This window comes from Ranitomeya imitator, chromosome 2, assembly GCF_032444005.1.
Source record: "Ranitomeya imitator isolate aRanImi1 chromosome 2, aRanImi1.pri, whole genome shotgun sequence".
Classification (NCBI taxonomy): domain Eukaryota; kingdom Metazoa; phylum Chordata; class Amphibia; order Anura; family Dendrobatidae; genus Ranitomeya; species Ranitomeya imitator.
Genome location: NC_091283.1, coordinates 677,537,779 through 677,559,767, shown reverse-complemented (window position 1 = coordinate 677,559,767; position 21,989 = coordinate 677,537,779). Strand labels below are relative to the sequence as shown.

The following is a 21,989-nucleotide window of genomic DNA, read 5'->3' as shown; positions in this document are numbered from 1 at the left end:
TGCTTCAATATCCTCAATGGGAAGCTGGAAGCTGGCATAGCGTGATCATCTCTACTACATAGGAGCGGAACTCAGATCGCTCCTATGTAGTAGAATTGCTGCATTGCTATGTGCGCCGACCACAGGGTGGCGCTCATAGCAATCTGGCATCAACAACGATAGAGGTCTTCAATATATCTCTGATTGTCATGCCGACTGATCACTGACCCCCGATCACGTTCAAAACAGCTGATATGTCCCGGCTTTGATGCGGGCTCACTGCCGAAGCCCACATCAAAGTGGGGGTTCTGACCTCGGACGTACTATCCCGTCCGAGTTCAGAAAGGGGTTAAACGACAAAAAATGAAAAGAAATATATGTAAAATTAAAAAGTTTGTATAAAATAAGTTAGTGACGTTCACTACAGTATTACCCTACCTATAAATTTATTTGACTCTAATTTTTCTTTTTTTTTTTTTTTGCAAAAATAAAACGGACATCACTAAGGACGCCATCACACTAGCAGTATTTGGTCAGTATTTTACATCAGTATTTGTAAGCCAAAACCAGGAGTGGGTGATAAATACAGAAGTGATGCATATGTTTCTGTTATACTTTTCCTCTAATTGTTCCACTCCTGGTTTTGGCTTACAAATACTGATGTAAAATACTGACCCAATACTGCTAGTGTGACGGCAGCCTAACACTGTGGCATAAGCTCCCCTAATGCACTAGCTAAGAAATCACCAGGTGATATATATATTTTTTTTTTTGCATGAGAAAGACGCTACTTGTATACCCATAAAGCTAATTTGCACTAGCTATTTTTTTTCTAAAAGAAAATCAGATGTCAATAACCTTGTAACCGTTGCTACTCTAATATGCTAACTCCCTACCTATAAAACTACATAGTTACATAGTTACATAGTTATTAAGGTTGAAGGAAGACTATATGTCCATCTAGTTCAACCCATAGCCTAACCTAACATGTTGATCCAGAGGAAGGCAAAAAAACCCCATGTGCAAAGAGTAAGTTCCACATTGGGGAAAAAAATTCCTTCCCGACTCCACATACGGCAATCAGACTAGTTCCCTGGATCAACGCCCTATCAAGGAATCTAGTGTATATACCCTGTAACATTATACTTTTCCAGAAAGGTATCCAGTCCCCTCTTAAATTTAAGTAATGAATCACTCATTACAACATCATACGGCAGAGAGTTCCATAGTCTCACTGCTCTTACAGTAAAGAATCCGCGTCTGTTATTATGCTTAAACCTTTTTTCCTCCAACCGCAGAGGATGCCCCCTTGTCCCTGTTTCAGGTCTATGATTAAAAAGATCATCAGAAAGGTCTTTGTACTGTCCCCTCATATATTTATACATTAAAATAAGATCACCCCTTAGTCTTCGTTTTTCCAAACTAAATAGCCCCAAGTGTAATAACCTATCTTGGTATTGCAGACCCCCCAGTCCTCTAATAACCTTGGTCGCTCTTCTCTGCACCCGCTCCAGTTCAGCTATGTCTTTCTTAAACACCGGAGACCAGAACTGTGCACAGTATTCTAAGTGTGGTCGAACTAGTGACTTGTATAGAGATAAAATTATGTTCTCCTCATGAGCATCTATGCCTCTTTTAATGCATCCCATTATTTTATTTGCCTTTGTAGCAGCTGCCTGACACTGGCCACTGAATTTAAGTTTGTCATCCACCCATACACCCAGGTCTTTTTCATTGACGGTTTTGCCCAGAGTTTTAGAATTAAGCACATAATTATACATCTTATTACTTCTACCCAAGTGCATGACCTTACATTTATCCCCATTAAAGCTCATTTGCCATTTATCAGCCCAAGCTTCTAGTTTACATATATCATCCTGTAATATAAAATTGTCCTCCTCTGTATTGATTACCCTGCAGAGTTTAGTGTCATCTGCAAATATTGAAATTCTACTCTGAATGCCCCCTACAAGGTCATTAATAAATATGTTAAATAGAAGAGGGCCCAATACTGACCCCTGTGGTACCCCACTGCTAACCGCTACCCAGTCCGAGTGTGCTCCATTAATAACCACCCTTTGTTTCCTATCCCTGAGCCAGCTCTCAACCCACTTGCACATATTTTCCCCTATCCCCATTATTCTCATTTTATGTATCAACCTTTTGTGTGGCACCGTATCAAAAGCTTTTGAAAAGTCCATATACACTACATCCACTGGGTTCCCTTGGTCCAATCTGGAACTTACCTCTTCATAGAAACTGATCAAATTAGTCTGACATGAACGGTCCCTAGTAAACCCGTGCTGATACTGGGTCATGAGGTTATTCCTCTTCAGATACTCCAGTATAGCATCCCTTAGAATGCCCTCCAGTATTTTACCCACAGTAGAGGTTAAGCTTACTGGCCTATAATTTCCGAGTTCAGTTTTTGTCCCCTTTTTGAATATTGGCACCACATTTGCTATACGCCAGTCCTGTGGCACAGACCCTGTTATTATGGAGTCTTTAAAGATTAAAAATAATGGTCTATCAATGACTGTACTTAATTCCTGCAGTACTCGGGGGTGTATCCCATCCGGGCCCGGAGATTTGTCAATTTTAGTGATTTTTAGACGCCGCCGCACTTCCTGCTGGGTTAAGCAGGTGACATTTAATTGGGAATTTTTATCACTAGACATTTTGTCTGCCATGGGATTTTCCTGTGTAAATACTGATGAAAAAAAGTCATTTAGCATATTGGCTTTTTCCTCATCCTCATCCACCATCTCACCCAGACTATTTTTAAGGGGGCCAACACTATCATTTTTTAGTTTCTTACTATTTATGTAGTTAAAGAATATTTTAGGATTATTTTTACTCTCTCTAGCAATGAGTCTCTCTGTCTCAATCTTTGCTGCCTTGATTTGCTTTTTACAGAATTTATTTAATTTTCTGTATTTATTTAATGCCTCCTCACTACCTACTTCCTTTAATTCTCTAAATGCTTTCTTTTTGTCACTTATTGCGCCCCTTACAGCTCTATTTAGCCATATTGGTTTCCTCCTATTTCTAGTATGTTTATTCCCATACGGTATATACTGTGCACAGGTCCTATCCAGGATGCTAATAAACGTCTCCCATTTTCTTTGTGTATTTTTGTGTCTCAGGATATCGTCCCAGTTAATTGCACCAAGATCCTCTCTCATCCGTTGGAAATTTGCCCTCCTGAAGTTTAGTGTCCTTGTAACCCCTCTATTACACATCTTTTTAAAGGATACTTGAAAACTTATTATTTTGTGATCGCTATTTCCCAAGTGACCCCCAACCCTTATATTTGATATGCGGTCTGGCCTGTTGGTTAATATTAGGTCTAGCAGTGCCCCCCTTCTTGTTGGGTCCTGAACCAGTTGTGAAAGGTAATTGTCTCTCATAATTGTCAAAAACTGATTACCTTTGCTGGAACTGCAGGTTTCTATTCCCCAATCTATTTCAGGGTAGTTGAAGTCCCCCATAATAATGACTTCTCCTTGAGTCGCAGCTTCATCTATTTGCTTTACGAGGATATTCTCCATTGCTTCCATTATTTTTGGAGATTTATAACAAACCCCTATCAGTAATTTATTATTTTTTCCCCCTCCCCTTATCTCCACCCACAGGGATTCTACATTTTCATTAAATTCACCTATATTATCGCGCAGGATGGGTTTTAAGGATGATTTTACATATAGACACACCCCTCCCCCTCGCTTATCTGTACGGTCATTTCTGAACAGGCTGTAGCCCTGCAAGTTAACAGGCCAGTCATGGCTCTCATCCAGCCACGTTTCAGATATCCCCACCATGTCATAATTATGCTCCAACAACATTAGTTCTAATTCGTCCATTTTGTTGGCGAGGCTTCTGGCATTAGTATACATGCACTTTATGTTCCTCTCTGTACTTCTGTTTCTTAAATTATTAACTGTTCTGACCCCAACCCCCATGCCACCGCCACCCCCAACTTCCTTATTTGTGCCCAGGTCTCTGTCTGCACTATCTTCCCCTCCTATAAAATGAATACCCTCCCCCCCAATTCCTAGTTTAAACACTCCTCCAACCTTCTAGCCATTCTCTCCCCCAGCACAGCTGCACCCTCCCCATTGAGGTGCAGCCCGTCCCTAGCGTAGAGCCTGTAGCCAACTGAGAAGTTGGCCCAGTTCTGCAGGAACCCAAACCCCTCTTTCCTACACCAATTCTTGAGCCACTTATTAACCTCCCTAATCTCCCGTTGCCTCTCTGGCGTGGCACGTGGTACCGGCAGTATTTCGGAAAATACCACGTTGGAGGTCCTTGCTTTCAGCTTGCAGCCTAATTCCCTGAAATCATCTTTAAGGACCTTCCACCTACCTCTAACTTTGTCATTAGTGCCAATGTGCACCATGACCGCTGGGTCCTCACCAGCCCCTCCCAATAATCTGTCCACCCGATCAGCGATGTGTCGGACTCGAGCGCCAGGTAGGCAGCACACCGTTCGACGATCCCTGTCTTTGTGACAGATTGCCCTATCTACACCGTTTATTATTTTTTTTCCTCTAAAGAAAATCTGACGTTGCTAACACTGTGACATCTGCTAGTGTAATACGCTACCTCCCTATGTATACAGCTACTCTGTACTGTTATTATTAAAACGGAAAAAAAAACCTGACATCAATTACACTGCGACATCTGTGACTCTAACTAGCTAAGAAAAGAACAAGTCACTTGGCGCAGACTCTGATCAGCAGCAATACTGATTAGAACACTATGGGCATGCAAAGAGTATGAATGCTCAGTGCAGAATGCCACAAAAATGTAGTTGGGAGTGAGTGTGGACTGGAACAGAGATTGGGTGGCTGCTGCTGTGATCATAGATCCGTTACACAGCAGCCAGTACACAATACAGATCACAGGAGGATCTCTGGAGACACAGCACAGGAGATAAATTGCAAGAGTATCACACTGGCTACCAATGAATTTTTCTCTCTTAAGGTACCTTCACACATAACGATATTGTTAACGATATCGTTGCTATTTGTGACGTAGCAATGATATCGTTAATGAAATCGTTCTGTGTGACAACGACCAACGATCAGGCCCCTGCTGGGAGATCGTTGGTCGCTGAACAAAGTCCAGAACTTTATTTCGTCGCTGGACTCCCTGGAGACATCGCTGGATCGGCGTGTGTGACACCGATCCAGCGATGTCTTCACTGGTAACCAGGGTAAACATCGGGTAACTAAGCGCAGGGCCGCGCTTAGTAACCCGATGTTTACCCTGGTTACCATGCTAAAAGTAAAAAAAAACAAACACTAGATACTTAGGGAAACAAAGCGTATACAACCACTCTGCACACCAACTCTGCGATACTGATTAGAACACTATCGGCACGCGAAGAGTATGAATGCTCAGTGCAGGATGCCACACAAATTAAGTTGAGAGTGATAGATTGGGTGGCTGCTGCTGTGATCATAGATCAGTTATAGCAGCCAGTACACAATGCAAATGTGATCTCAGGAGACACAGCACAAGAAATAGATTGCAAGAGTATCGCTCTGGCCACCAATGAATTTTTCTCTCTTAGGGAAACACAGCGTATACAACGACTGCTCTGAGGTAAAAATGACATGCAGAGTGGTGATTGCTATTTTAGATGAACGCCTTTTGGCCCTGATTGATGAGAAACGATTTTTCATTATTATAAACTTTTGTGACATGGTGATCACCCCACACATTGATTGTTGTGATTAGTGGTGACATGAGGCAGGACGGTAAAGCCCCCTCCCGGGGCGACATGCAGGGATGGCCTGCTATCAGAAACAGCAACCATCTTAACATGGGTCACCACGCAATGCAGCAACTCCGTATATATACTTTGCTTTACGGGAACACAGCACCCTCAGCGCAGTATACGTACAGAACATGTCGGGAAAGGGTTAAGAAAAACTGGACAATAACTCTAAAAAGGTATTTTTATGTCAGCCATTCAAGCTGAAAATAACTTTCTACGTGTGGCTGCCAAAGGTGGTCGTGTGTAGACTTTGCTATTCTGTTTCCATAACTGCCATAAAATGAATGGGAGTTATGTAAACGTCACAGCAAAACAGGCTATGCTTCTTTGTAATAGAACTAGAAGTTCAGTGTCGTGCTGCTTTCCATAACATTTACAGTCGTTTTGAAAACTGTAACACAAACCCGCACAGCATTTTCCATACTGGTATGGCATCCAGGTCTTCCTATCTCAGTTACGAATGGCAGATACTCTAAACGGTTAATTCATATTTTTCTTTTTTTTTTCCAGCCACTTCATTGAATAACGGTGAGTGTCTAGGTGGAGCCACACTTAGTCTGCTGCATGATAAAGCATTTGGTTACACAGGAGATATCCAGGCACAAGAAATATGTCTTTATTTGACAAAGGCAGCCAGTGCGCCGTATTTTGTGATACTGGAGAAATGGATTTACAGAGGAATCATCAATGATCCATACAGGTACGAATTTTGTAAGGCTACGTTCACATTAGCGTTGCGCGCCGGTGCGTGCGCGACGCACCAAAAACGCGCGCAAAAACGCTGCGTTTTGCGACGCGTGCGTCGTTTTTTGACGAAAATCGGACGCACGAAAAATGCAACTTGTTGCATTTTCGTGTGTCCGACGCTAGCGTCGAAAACGACGCACATGTCGAAAAACGCTAACAAAAAAACGCACGCGTCCCCTATGTTAAACATAGGGGCGCGTCGCCGCTGCCTCGCCGACGCAACAGCGACGCACATTAGCGTAACGCTAATGTGAACGTAGCCTAACAGATGTTTTTTTTTTCCACATTTTTTACAATTGCTGTAAAGTTACCTCATTACAATAGTTGTTGGGAGATTGTTATGACTGACAGCGTGACATATGAAAGACTATGGACACATGAAAAAAACTGAGAAAATGTAAAGAATGAACAAATAAAGAAGAAATTTTTGTATTTATCTCAACATGTTATGAAATGGAAAAATTAAGTAGTAAAATTTTTGTAGTGCAGTTCCGGTACCTAAGAATGTTGGGTGACAACCAATGCAAGTACATTCTTGGAGTGTAATTATCATATGGATTTGCATACACCTTCTCTAAAACCTCAAACAACATGTAATGTACAGGATTTATAAATGGTAAAAATTAAAGGGAATTTGTCAGTAGGGTAAACCCTCCCAAGCTGTCTATATGGGCATGCAGGTAATAGGAAGCTGAATAAAATGATACATTCATATGTGATCTAATGTCTTATTCCAGAGAAATTCACTTTTTTATATGCAGATGACCTGTTAAGTTCTATGGGCCTAGCAGAGATCTCACCAAGTGTCTTCCTGCAGAGCTTATTTTAAACTAGATGGTAGCCCGATTCTAACGCATCGGGTATTCTAGAATATGTATGTAGTTTATTTATGAAGATTTTAGAATAATACATTGAATACACAGGATTCGGCCAACCGCAACTAATTAGCGAAGCATGGTTCAAATCCCACGCCAATTCACGGCCGGACTTCCCCTGTCGCTGATTGTTCGCGGCCACGTAGTATATAGCACAGCCACGTAGTATATAACAGCCCACGCAGTAAATAGCACAGCCATGTAGTACATAGCACAGCCACGCAGTATATAGCACAGCCCACGTATATAGCACAGCCCACATAGTATACAGGTCCTTCTCAAAAAATTAGCATATTGTGTTAAATTTCATTATTTACCATAATGTAATGATTACAATTAAACTTTCATATATTATAGATTCATTATCCACCAACTGAAATTTGTCAGGTCTTTTATTGTTTTAATACTGATGATTTTGGCATACAACTCCTGATAACCCAAAAAACCTGTCTCAATAAATTAGCATATCAAGAAAAGGTTCTCTAAACGACCTATTACCCTAATCTTCTGAATCAACTAATTAACTCTAAACACATGCAAAAGATACCTGAGGCTTTTATAAACTCCCTGCCTGGTTCATTACTCAAAACCCCCATCATGGGTAAGACTAGCGACCTGACAGATGTCAAGAAGGCCATCATTGACACCCATTGGCAAGAGGGTAAGACCCAGAAAGAAATGTCTCAACAAATAGGCTGTTCCCAGAGTGCTGTATCAAGGCACCTCAATGGTAAGTCTGTTGGAAGGAAACAATGTGGCAGAAAACGCTGTACAACGAGAAGAGGAGACCGGACCCTGAGGAAGATTGTGGAGAAGGACCGATTCCAGACCTTGGGGAACCTGAGGAAGCAGTGGACTGAGTCTGGTGTGGAAACATCCAGAGCCACCGTGCACAGGCGTGTGCAGGAAATGGGCTACAGGTGCCGCATTCCCCATGTAAAGCCACTTTTGAGCTACAGAGAAGCAGCACTGGACTGTTGCTAAGTGGTCCCAAGTACTTTTTTCTGATGAAAGCAAATTTTGCATGTCATTTGGAAATCAAGGTGCCAGAGTCTGGAGGAAGACTGGGGAGAAGGAAATGCCAAAATGCCTGAAGTCCAGTGTCAAGTACCCACAGTCAGTGATGGTGTGGGGTGCCATGTCAGCTGCTGGTGTTGGTCCACTGTGTTTCATCAAGGGCAGGGTCAATGCAGCTAGCTATCAGGAGATTTTGGAGCACTTCATGCTTCCATCGGCTGAAATGCTTTATGGAGATGAAGATTTCATTTTTCAGCACGACCTGGCACCTGCTCACAGTGCCAAAACCACTGGTAAATGGTTTACTGACCATGGTATTACTGTGCTCAATTGGCCTGCCAACTCTCCTGACCTGAACCCCATAGAGAATCTGTGGGATATTGTGAAGAGAAAGTTGAGAGACGCAAGACCCAACACTCTGGATGAGCTTAAGGCCGCTATTGAAGCATCCTGGGCCTCCATAACATCTCAGCAGTGTCACAGGCTGATTGCCTCCATGCCACGCCGCATTGAAGCAGTCATTTCTGCCAAAGGATTCCCGACCAAGTATTGAGTGCATAACTGAACATTATTATTTGTTGGTTTTTTTGTTTGTTATTAAAAAACACTTTTATTTGATTAGATGGGTGAAATATGCTAATTTATTGAGACAAGTTTTTTGGGTTATCAGGAGTTGTATGCCAAAATCATCAGTATTAAAACAATAAAAGACCTGACAAATTTCAGTTGGTGGATAATGAATCTATAATATATGAAAGTTTAATTGTAATCATTACATTATGGTAAATAATGAAATTTAACACTATATGCTAATTTTTTGAGAAGGACCTGTATAGCACAGCCCACATAGTATATAACAGCCCATGTAGTGTATAACACAGCCACGTAGTATATTGCAAAGCCCACGTAGATAGCACAGCCACATAGTATATTGCACAGCCATGTAGTATATTGCACAACCACATAGTATATTGCGCAGCCACATAGTATATTGCGCAGCCCCATAGTATATAGCGCAGCCCCATAGTATATAGCGCAGCCCCGTAGTATACTGCACAGCCACGTAGTATATTGCACAGCTCACATAGTACATTGCACAGCCCACGTAGTACATTGCACAGCCCACGTAGTATATTGCACAGTCCACGTAGTATATAGCAATGTGGGCATCATATCCCTGTAAAAAAAAAAAATAAATAAAAAAGTTATATACTCACCCTCCGTTGGCCCCCGGATCCAGGCGAAGCGTTTACCGATGCTCCTCTGGCGCTCCGATCTGCAGGGACAGGGGGAGTGGTAGTACAGCCCAGGGGGGGTGGCTTCACCCCCCCGTGGCTACGATCGCTCTGATTGGCTGTTGAAAGTTAAACTGCCAATCAGAGCGATTTGTAATATTTCACCTATTAAAACTGGTGAAATATTACAATCCAGCCATGGCCGATGCTGCAATATCATCGGCCATGGCTGGAAACACTGGTCTATCCCCCACCACCCCACCGATCACCCCTCCCCCAGTCCTCCGATCAGTCCTGCACACTGCTCCGCTCCCCTCCGTCCTCCTGTCCGCTCCCCCCGTGCTCCAATCCCACCCCCGTTCTCCAATCCCACCCCCTGCACTCCCCTGCACTCCCATCCACCCCCGTGCTCCAATCCACCCCCCGTGCTCAGATTCACCCCCCCGTGCTCCAATCCACCCCCCGTGCTCCGATCCACCCCCCGTGCTCTGATCCACCCCCCGTGCTCCGATCCACCCCCCATGCTCCGATCCACCCCCCCCGTGCTCCCCCCCACCCCATCATACTTACCGATCCTCCCGGGGTCCGTCCGTCTTCTCCATGGGCGCCGCCATCTTCCAATGTGCATTTTGATCACTGTGATAAAACACATTGATCACAGTGACCAAAATAAAAAAAATAGTAAATGACTCCCCCTCCCCCATTTGTCACCCCCATAGGTAGGGACAATAATAAAATAAAGACATTTTTTTTTTCCCACTAAGGTTGGGGTTAGAACTGGGGTTAGGGTTTCGGTATGTGCACACGTATTCTGGTCCTCTGCGGATTTTTCCGCAACGGATTTGATAAATACGCAGTGCTAAACCGCTGCGGATTTATGGCGGATTTACCGTGGTTTTTCTGCGCATTTCACTGCGGTTTTACAACTGCGATTTTCTATTGGAGCAGTTGTAAAACCGCTGCGGAATCCGCAGAAAGAAGTGACATGCTGCGGAATGTAAACCGCTGCGTTTCCGTGCAGTTTTTTTGCAGCATGTGTACAGCGATTTTTGTTTCCCATAGGTTTATATTGAACTGTAAACTCATGGGAAACTGCTGCGGATCCGCAGCGTTTTCCGCAGCGTGTGCACATACCTTTAGAATTAGGCTATGTGCACACGGTGCGGATTTGGCTGCGGATCCGCAGCGGATTAGCCGCTGCGGATTCACAGCAGTGTTCCATCAGGTTTACAGTGCCATGTAAACCTATGGAAAACGAAATCCGCTGTGCCCATGGTGCGGAAAATACCGCATGGAAACGCTGCGTTGTATTTTCCGCAGCATGTCAATTCTTTGTGCAGATTCCGCAGCGTTTTACACCTGTTCCTCAGTAGGAATCCACAGGTGAAATCCGCACAAAAAACACTGGAAATCCGCGGTAAATCCGCAGGTAAAATGCAGTGCCTTTTACCCGCGGATTTTTCAAAAATGGTGCGGAAAAATCTCACACGAATCCGCAACGTCGGCACATAGCCTTAGGGTTAGGGTTGGAATTAGGGTTGTGATTAGGGTTATGGCTACAGTTGGGATTAGGGTTAGGGGTGTGGGGGGGTTAGTGTTGGAGTTAGAATTGAGGGGTTTGCAATGTTTAGGCACATCAGGGGTCTCCAAACGCAACATGGCGCCACCATTGATTCCAGCCAATCTTGTATTCAAAAAGTCAAATGGTGCTCCCTCACTTCCGAGCCCCGACGTGCGCCCAAACAGTGGTTTACCCCCACATATGAGGTACTATCGTACTCAGGAAAAACTGTGCAACAATTACTGGGGTCCAATTTCTCCTGTCACCCTTGGGAAAATAAAAAATTGCTTGCTAAAACATCATTTTTGAGGAAAGAAAAATGATTTTTTATTTTCACGGCTCTGCGTTGTAAACGTCTGTGAAGCACTTTGGAGGTTCAAAGTGCTCACCATATATCTAGATAAGTTCCTTGGGGAGGTCTAGTTTCCAAAATGGGGTCACTTGTGGGGGGTTTCTACTGTTTAGGCACAACAGGGGCTCTGCAAACGCAAAGTGACGCCCGCAGACCATTCCATCAAAGTCTGCATTTCAAAAGTCACTACTTCCCTTCTGAGCCCCGACGTGTGCCCAAACAGTGGTTTACCCCCACACATGGGGTATCAGCGTACTCATGAGAAACTGGACAACAACTTTTTGGGTCCAATTTCTCCTGTAACCCTTGGGAAAATAAAAAATTCTGGGCTAAAAAATTATTTTTGAGGAAAGAAAACGTATTTATTATTTTCACGGTTCTGCGTTATAAACTTCTGTGAAGCACTTGGGGGTTCAAAGTGCTCACCACACATCTAGATTAGTTCCTTTGTGGGTCTAGTTTCCAAAATGGGGTCATTTGTGGGTGGTCTCCAATGTTTAGGTACACAGGGGCTCTCCAAACGTGACATGGTGTCCGCTAATGATTGGAGCTAATTTTCCATTTAAAAAGCCAAATGGCGTGTCTTCCTTTCCGAGCCCTGCCGTGCACCCAAACAGTGGTTTACCCCCACATGTGGTGTATCAGCGTACTCAGGACAAACTGGACAACAATATTTGGGGTCCAATTTCTACTATTACCCTTGGCAAAATAGGAAATTCCAGGCTAAAAAATCATTTTTGAGAACAGAAAAATTATTTTTTATTTTCATGGTTCTGCGTTATAAACTTCTGTGAAGCACCTGGGGGATTAAAGTGCTCAATATGCATCTAGATAAGTTCCTTGGGAGGTCTAGTTTCCAAAATGGGGTCACTTGTGGGGGAGCTCCAATGTTTAGGCACACAGGGGCTCTCCAAACGCAACATGGTGTCCGCTAACAATTGGAGCTAATTTTCCATTCAAAAAGTCAAATGGCGTGTCTTCCTTTCCGAGCCCTGCCGTGTGCCCAAACAGTGGTTTACCCCCACATATGAGGTATTGGCGTACTCGGGAGAAATTGCCCAAAAAAATTTAGGATCCATTTTATCCTATTGCTCATGTGAAAATGAAAAAATTGAGGCGAAAATAATTTTTTTGTGAAAAAAAAGTACTTTTTCATTTTTACGGATCAATTTGTGAAGCACCTGAGGGTTTAAAGTGCTCACTAGGCATCTAGATACATTCCTTGGGGCGTCTAGTTTCCAAAATGGGGTCACTTGTGGGGGATCTCCAATTTTTAGGCACACGGGGGCTCTCCAAACGTGACATGATGTCCGCTAAAGAGTGGAGCCAATTTTTCATTCAAAAAGTCAAATGGCGCTCCTTCCCTTCCAAGCCCTGCCGTGCGCCCAAACAGTGGTTTACCCCCACATATGAGGTATCAGCGTACTCAGGACAAATTGGACAACAACTTTCGTGGTTCAGTTTCTCCTTTTACCATTGGGAAAATAAAAAAATTGTTGCTAAAATCATTTTTGTGACTAAAAAGTTAAATGTTCATTTTTTCCTTCCATGTTGCTTCTGCTGCTGTGAAGCACCTGAAGGGTTAATAAACTTCTTTAATGTGGTTTTGAGCACCTTGAGGGGTGCAGTTTTTAGAATAGTGTCACTTTTGGGTATTTTCAGCCATATAGACCCCTCAAACTGACCTCAAATGTGAGGTGGTCCCTAAAAAAAATGGTTTTGTAAATTTCGTTGTAAAAATGAGAAATCGCTGGTCAAATTTTAACCCTTATAACTTCCTAGCAGAAAAAAAAATTTGTTTCCAAAATTGTGCTGATGTAAAGTATACATGTGGGGAATGTTATTTATTAACGATTTTGTGTCACATAACTCTCTGGTTTAACAGAATAAAAAACCTCTGTCCTGTGTCCTTGTGTGTACCACATTGAGCATGGAGAAAAGAAAGACCAAAGAACTGTCTGAGGACTTGAGAAACCAAATTGTGAGGAAGCATGAGCAATCTCAAGGCTACAAGTCCATCTCCAAAGACCTGAATGTTCCTGTGCGCAGTGTCATCAAGAAGTTTAAAGCCCATGACACTGTGGCTAACCTCCCTAGATGTGGACGGAAAAGAAAAATTGACACAAGATTTCAACGCAAGATTGTGCGGATGATGGATAAAGAACCTCGACTAACATCTAAACAAGTTCAAGCTGCCCTGCAGTCCGAGGGTACAACAGTGTCAACCCGTACTATCTGTCGGCGTCTGAAAAGGGACTGTATGGTAGGAGACTCAGGAAAACCCCACTTTTTACCCTGAGACCTAAAAAAGCCAGGCTGGAGTTTGCCAAAACTTACCTGAAAAAGCCTAAAATGTTTTGGAAGAATGTTCTCTGGTCAGATGAGACAAAAGTAGAGCTTTTTGGGCAAAGGCATCAACATAGAGTTTACAAAAGAAAAAAAAAAGAAGCATTAAAAGAAAAGAACACGGTCCCTAAAGTCAAACATGGCAGAGGTTCCCTGATGTTTTGGGGTTGCTTTGCTGCCTCTGGCACTGGACTGCTTGACCGTGTGCATGGCATTATGAAGTCTGAAGACTACCAAGAAATTTTGCAGCATAATGTAGGGCCCAGTGTGAGAAAGCTGGGTCTCCTTTAGAGGGTCTTCCAGCAGGACAATGACCCAAAACACACTTCAAAAAGCACTAGAAAATGGTTTGAGAGAAAGCACTGGAGACTTCTAAGGTGGCCAGCAATGAGTCCAGACCTGAATCCCATAGAACACCTGTGGAGAGATCTAAAAATGGCAGTTTGGAGACGGCACCCTTCAAATATCAGGGACCTGGAGCAGTTTAGTAACATAGTAACATAGTTAGTAAGGCCGAAAAAAGACATTTGTCCATCCAGTTCAGCCTATATTCCATCATAATAAATACCCAGATCTACGTCCTTCTACAGAACCTAATAAATAGTAACATAGTTAGTAAGGCCGAAAAAAGACATTTGTCCATCCAGTTCAGCCTATATTCCATCATAATAAATACCCAGATCTACGTCCTAAGAAGCCAAAGAAGAATGGTCTAAAATTCCAGCAGAGCATTGCAAGTAACTCATTGATGGTTAACGGAAGCAGTTGGTCGCAGTTATTTTGTCTAAATGTTGTGCAACCACGTATTAGGCTGAGGGTGCCAATACTTTTGTCTTGCCCATTTTTGGAGTTTTGTGTGAAATAATCAATGTTTTGCTTTTTACTTCATTATCTTTTGTGTTTTTTCATTTAAGACAAATTAAATGAAGATAGTTATACCAAAGAATTTGTGTTTGCAGTCATTTTCAGGAAGAAACTGAGTATTATCTGACAGAATTGCAAGGGTGTCAGTACTGCATAGGCAGCATCAATAGTAAAGAGTTGGTCACACAGGGTTAATAGCAGCGTTAACGGAGTGCGTTACTCCGCCGCATAACGCGGTCCGTTAACGCTGCCATTAACCCTGTGTGAGCGCTGACTGGAGGTGATTATGGAGCGGGCACTGACTGCAGGGAGGAAGGAGCGGCCATTTTGCCGCCGGACTGTGCCCATCGCTGATTGGTCGTGGCTGTTTTGCCGCGTCCAATCAGCAACTTGGGATTTCCATGACAGAAAGACGGAAGTGAGCCTTAGACAATTATATAGTAGATGAAAGGTGATATTACCATGTGATGTGTAAAAGCTGCATTCTGCTGTCCTGATTTACATGTCACACAGCGCAGGATAAGCAAGAGGTAGATTCTCAGTGAGTTTTAAGTTCAGGCCGTAGATCTCAATAGCTCATGTACATATACGAGAAATATGGATTTCTCTGGAATGAGAAGTCGGATCACAGATGTCAATATATCATTTTATTTGGCTTCCTATGACCTACACTTCCATATAGGCAGCTTAGGAGGGTTCATCCTATACTGACAGATTCCCTTTATTCTAGCCTGGACTTAAACTGCTTTCAGAGCCCATGTAATCTGTTGCCTATCTTAACAAGAAATATGAATGATGTTCCAGGTAGATCAGGGAGAGGGCCATCCAAAACAACTGGATAGGAAACCTAGAGCACATAAAAAGGCAACATTGTCCGGGGTATACATCTTGAGAATTGTGAAGATAGAGCACCTCTGTGGCAGGCTGAGAATGTGTTCTGCAGTGAATATGGTTTGTCCATGGGATGTATCTTTCCAGTAGAATTCATCTAGAAGTGCTATTAATTGTTCTGTGCACAGTGTTGTGGTTGGCTTGTCTAAACATGCCTATAAATATTCAAAAATCCGCTTATAGAGTTAGGTCCAGAAATATTTGGACAGTGACGCAAGTTTTGACATTTTAGCTGTTTACCGAAATATATTCAAGATAGTTATACTGTACTAGATGGTGGCCCGATTCTAACGCATAGGGTATTCTAGAATATGCATGTCCACGTAGTATATTGTCCAGCCACGTAGTATATTGCCCAGATTGCCCAGCGACGTAGTATATAAGTAGTATAATATTGCCCATTTACGTAGTATATTGCCCAGCCACGTAGTATGCAGCGCAGAGCCAAATAGTATATTGCACAGCGACGTAGTATATTGCCCAGCCACGTAGTATATTGCCCAGCCACGTATATTGCACAGCGACGTAGTATATTGGCCAACCACGTAGTATATTGCCCAGTGACGTAGTATACACCACAGAGCCACGTAGTATATTGCACAGCGACGTAGTATATTGGCCAGCCACGTATTATATTGCCCAGCCACGTAGTATACACCACAGAGCCACGTAGTATATTGCACAGCGAAATAGTATATTGTCCAGCCACGTAGTATACAGCACAGGGCCACATAGTATATTGCCCAGTGACGTAGTATATTACCGAGCCACGTATGTCACAGGTTAAAAAAATAAAAAATAAACATACTCGCCTAACGATCCGAGGGCCCCTTGTAGTGTAACTTACTCACTATTCTTGTCGCTGCTCCTCAGCGTCCCATCTCTCCGCCTCCTGGGATCCAACGGCGCTGTGCAGATGGGCGCGCGGCTGCCGCCATCTTGCATTCCCAGGATGCTTTGCGAAATTACTCATATGACTTAGCGGTCTCGCGAGACCGCTAGGTCTTTTGGGTAATTAGCAAAGCATCACTGGGAAAGGAAGATGGCGGCAGGCGCGAGCGCCTCAGCGGACAACGGAGGGCGAGTATAGCAGGTTTTTTGCTTTTTTGTAACATTACTTTTTTTTTTACTATTGATGCCGCATAGGCAGCATCAATAGTAAAAAGTTTGGGGACACACAAGGTTAATAGCGGTGGTAACGGAGTGAGTTACCCGCGGCATAACGCGGTCCGTTACCGCCGGCATTAACCCTGTGTTAGCGGTGACCGGAGGGGAGTATGGAGTGGGCTGGGTACACTGACTGTGGGGAGTAAGCAGCGGAGCGCCGGGGACACTGACTGTGGGGAGCGGAGCGCCGGGGACACTGACTGCGGGGAGTATGGAGCGGGCGCCAGCCACTGACTGCAGGGAGTATGGAGCGGCCATTTTCTTCCGGACTGTGCCCTTCGCTGATTGGTCGTGGCTGTTTTGCGGCGACCAATCAGCGACTTGGATTTCCATGATAGACAGAGGCCACGACCAATGAATATCCGAGACAGACACAAGGACAGACAGAAGTACCCCTTAGACAATTATATAGGGTCATTCCATGTCAAGTGAACCAATGATTTTTACCACTATATTTTTTAATTCTTTTGAGATTTTGTTATTTAGTAATAGTGTGTCAGGGAATGCAAAATGTGAAGAAAAAAAATTCTGGATTTTTATTTTCTTTATTTTTTATTGATTTTCAAAGTTTGGAAAAAGTGCGAATTTCGGTGTTGCCTGCCTTTACCTTTCTCCCCATAACTCAGGCTAGAAAAAAGATAGAGAAACAAAATAAACACTATTCTACTCAGAACTGTACATGCTTTCACCAGATATGTCACAAGAGTATCTTTGATAATATTTTACCTATGCGAACGTAAGTGCAAAACTTTAAAACGCATTTCTGAAAAAAACGTTTAATTTAAAAATGTCAAAAACTGCACATGTGCCTGCTATGCTCCTAGCCACATCTATACCAAAATACAAGCTGGGATCATGATGGGATCATATTTAAAAAAATAAAACTATTAGTGTCAATTCTAAAATCTCGCATTCACATCTGTTCAGCCTGTGGTCTAACAGTGTGGGGTCTATATTTACCAAATAATCCATGATTGTTAGATATTACTGTATTATTTTATTATGTTACAGCTTAGAAGCAGGAGAGGACAGAGGCGAAAGCTTTGTTAGGGCTGAGAATGACCAGGGGTAGACGGTGAAAGCAGAGCAGAGGACAGGCCGGCAGCTCCAGCCTCCAGAGGCCACAATCACACCAAATCTTAACACCGAGGAAACTCCTCAAATGGAGGGAGAAAAATATTCCTAACATCCAGTTCATGTATTGCACAAACCAGGACTACGAAGAGGAGGAGAGTTTGTGAAAACCTTGGTTACAGGAAGCAGAAAGGGGACTCGGCAGTACCACACAGTCATCCCATGTAGGGAAACAGAAATAAAGACAAGGGTTTTTTCATTCAGCAAAGAGAGTGACGTCCATGAAAGCGGTAGAAGGCGGCACAAAATTGGCAATGGATGGCAGAACTGGTGATGTGACCTGTGAATATGATCGGCGTTGGTGGCGGCTACTGGACTCTCCAAAGATTGTGAAAATGAAGAAGTAGAAAGGACTTTTCTGCAGCTTCTGGTCCAGTGCTGTCCTTTGTGTATCCAAGAAAACCAGACATTAAGTTACAAAAATCAGATAATGACTCAGATGCAGCCGAACACCATGACAGGCCGCACATACTGACACAAAAGGGAACGGCCATTGCTAGTAAGCGCTTATGGACAAGATGCCATTTCACCCACTAGAAGGGACACATTGATAAAAGGCCAGTGTAAAAACCTACCATTAATTGTTTGATTAGTTCATATTTTATAAAACAAGGATTTAACTACTGTCCTATTCTTCTTAAACACTTCATAAATGACATGTTTAGTGATATAATAGAAAAAAAATTGTTACATGTATAAATGGGTGGTAAAAATATTGGTTCTTTTAATCTTGTTTTTAACATATAATTAGGATGAGATTGTATTTGGAAAATCACACTTGAGGATATGATCACCTTTTTTCTTTTGGCTTGTTGAAGAATGAATGAATTCAGGTTGAAAATGCTGAGCAAGTTGTGTTATGATGATTAAGATGTATTTATTCTGGCACTTTGGTATTTGTTTTTGTGTTTCTTTATTGTTGCATATAAATGTTGAATTCAATAAGTTGTAATGTGAAAAGAAAAAGGGAAGAAACTCACACAAACATAAAATTAGATAATGTAAGGCTTAAAAACAGATCCTAAGTTGAATCCCTGTACAAATATAAACAAGAACACAAGTAACAGACATGCATGTTTTCACAATTTAAAAAAAATACGTTTTTTTTCACAATTGCGTATCAAAATTTTGAATTTGATTTCTCCAAAACAAAATATCAAGAAACATTGTCTAGTGACATATCAAATGAAAGCCGGTACCGTTCTGAGAAAATTGATGCATCTCCCACCTCTTTATCTTAATTCTAGCCCGAGATATGATAAAAAATGTAAAGCCGTACCAGGCCAAAATCTGCACTTTTTCAAAACTTTAAAAATCTGTAAAAAATTAACTGATGAAGAAAAAAATTCTAAACTTTTAATTTGTAATTAACTAAAGTTGTACTTCATAAAATCAAAAAATAAAAAAAATCTAAAGACATCAGGTAAAAAAAATATTCATATTTGGATCACTTGATATGGAATGACCCTATAGTAGATAATCAATATGGGCTTAAGTTAAAGCAGATATTCTCGTTTCCGACATATGACATAACGGTACGTAATATTTTGCAGTGACTTCCCACAAATTGACCTACCGGTACGTCATGCGGAAAATAGTCATTATGTCAAAAGATACAGTGATTCGGTAAAGATGACTGCTGTCTTTGCCATGGCTCAATTCTGACTGACCAATCACATCAAGCCCTATCCTTTTGGCTTTTTCACTAAGGTTATTGGTGCTGCTTGTCAGCACCAGTCATAAGTTATCTTCTAGACTGCCGCATCCTCCCCTGTACCTGTGGTCTTATGAATGGTCACAGTCAAACATCCATCCAATGAAATCCCGGCAGTGCTTAGTCATCTGCTGGTCACCCCTATGCCTCCCTTCCAGTGAAGTACATGTGACTGGTATGCTGCTCGGCGATCTGCCTGCTGGGACTTATGGTTCTACCACAAAGTAATCTCCTGAGCTGCAGATGCGCTGTTACATATTTGAAGACTAGAGTTGATTGAACTTGCTCGGATTTGGGTCCAAATTTGATCGGCAGCAAATATTGTTTTTGCAATATTCATTTAACACAGCCAAAAGGCATTAGAGTCAATGGGAGTAGAGATTGCCGAATATGTTCAGAACCGATCATCAAACATAGATTCGATACGAATAGGGTATTAATATAGCACGAATATGGCAAATTCAAACTCGGCGACCGAATCCGAACACATTTGCTCAACTCTACTGAAGACATCCTTTGTTCCTAGTAAATGGCTTCACCCAACCACTAACCATGAGTGGAGAAAAAGTTTTGGTGTTATCATTCATATTCTATGTAAGGCTACGTTCACATTTGCGTCTTTGTGCGCAGCGTCGTCGACGCAACGCATAACACATGTCAAACGCATACACAACGCAGTGTTTTTTGATGCATGCGTTGTTCTCTAAATTTAATGAAGATTCAAAATGCCCCAAAAAAGTGTCAAGACACTACATCACTTGCATTTAACTCGAAAAACGCATGCGTCGACCAACGCAGGTCAACGCAGGCACCTGCGCCCTATGCGTTTTACATTGACATGCGTTGATTATCGAAAATGTGATGCAGGAAAAATGCTACATGTAGCGTCGTACGCACCCTGTCTGGTGCGCCAAATTGCCGCATGCGTCGTACAACGCATCAAAACGCATACCGGCGCATGTCCATGCACCCCCTATGTTAAAGATAGGAGCACATGACGCATGCGTCGGTATGCGTCGACGACGCTGCGCCGAAAAACGCAAATGTGAACGTAGCCTTAAAAGGCCTAGAAAGCATACATTCTGCCGGGGTATGTAAACTTTTGAGCACAACTGTATTTTTTTAACATTTTTTACCACCCTTGTCTTGCGGTTACTGAGCGCTGATAAGTGACCACATCATAGTTAGGAATCTTTGCTCAATTTTTGGCCAGGACTTATTTTTTGGACAGGTTTTTACTTCTGCATTTGCACCACCTCTGTGTGTCTAACCTGTGGCCTCAGCCCTTTGATCATTATTGCAACCCAGTGGCAGAGTCCACTGCAGAGTCCAATTTTTTTTTTTTCCTTTTTCTTATAAAAGAATAAAAAAAAAAAATGTCTAGATTTAGGGACAGCATAATCTAGTAAAAATGTGCTGTAATCCACTTATACTACAGTATATTTTTTACTAAAACACAGAATTATAGTCGGCGTCAGTTGTGGTCACTCAGTAATTGGATGTACTGACGTCCGTCTAGTAAAACGAATTTAGAGTAGCTTTTGAATTTTATTAGAAAATTTTAATTAGTTTTTTTTTCGCTAAAAATATATATTATTTGTTTTTATATATTTGTGTGCGTCCAGCAATTTTTTTTTTGTAAATTTTGATTTATAATTTTTTAAAACAGACATGCGTATAACAATGTAATAGTAATGCTCAGATTGTATTGCACTAAGATATAGAGACATATGTGCTATTGACTTGAGAGTTGCAAAGAACATGTCAAAACAACGATAAGAAAAGAAAAAAAACACAGTAAACTAATTCAGGTCATTATGTAAGAATTCATTCCAGATCTAATGATTCTTAATGCAACGGCTGGAACTTACTTGAGAGGATGTGACATTAGGACTTCACACTGGTAATCATCAATTAGTTTGGTATTACAAGGGGAATAAAGACTATCCTTTATTAGGGATTAAAACGGGCTACCAGTTTGGGTGACAGACTCAGTGCACGGACCCCAGAGGTAAAACGAGGGAGAGGTCCTGTCTTGAACTTATGAAATAGATAATACAAAAGGGAAGGGCAAAGTTATTTTAACCCCTTCAAGTTGAATCCCTTTTTCGTTTTTGTGTTTTCGTTTTTCGCTCCCCTCCTTCCCAGAGCCATAACTTTTTTTTCATTTTTCCATCAATGTGGTCTTGTTTTTTGCAGGACGAGTTGCAAAAAAAGTGCAATCCCACACTAGATTTTTGTTTGGCTTTTTTGCTACTTTCACTAAATGCTAAAACTTACCTGCCATTATGATTATCCAGGTCATTATGAGTTCATAGACAC

The 21,989-nt window shown here is 42.2% G+C and overlaps 1 protein-coding gene across 4 annotated transcripts in view; it reads left to right on the top strand.

Moving 5' to 3' along the window:
• Nucleotides 1-21,989, top strand: part of TUBGCP2 (tubulin gamma complex component 2) — an 888,554-nt gene that overhangs the window by 316,964 nt on the left and 549,601 nt on the right. For all 4 annotated transcript variants that reach the window (XM_069753054.1, XM_069753055.1, XM_069753056.1 and 1 more), the window contains exon 8: nucleotides 6,275-6,464. In XM_069753054.1, the coding sequence (XP_069609155.1) occupies nucleotides 6,275-6,464 (190 nt within the window). The remainder of the gene's footprint in view (nucleotides 1-6,274; nucleotides 6,465-21,989) is intronic.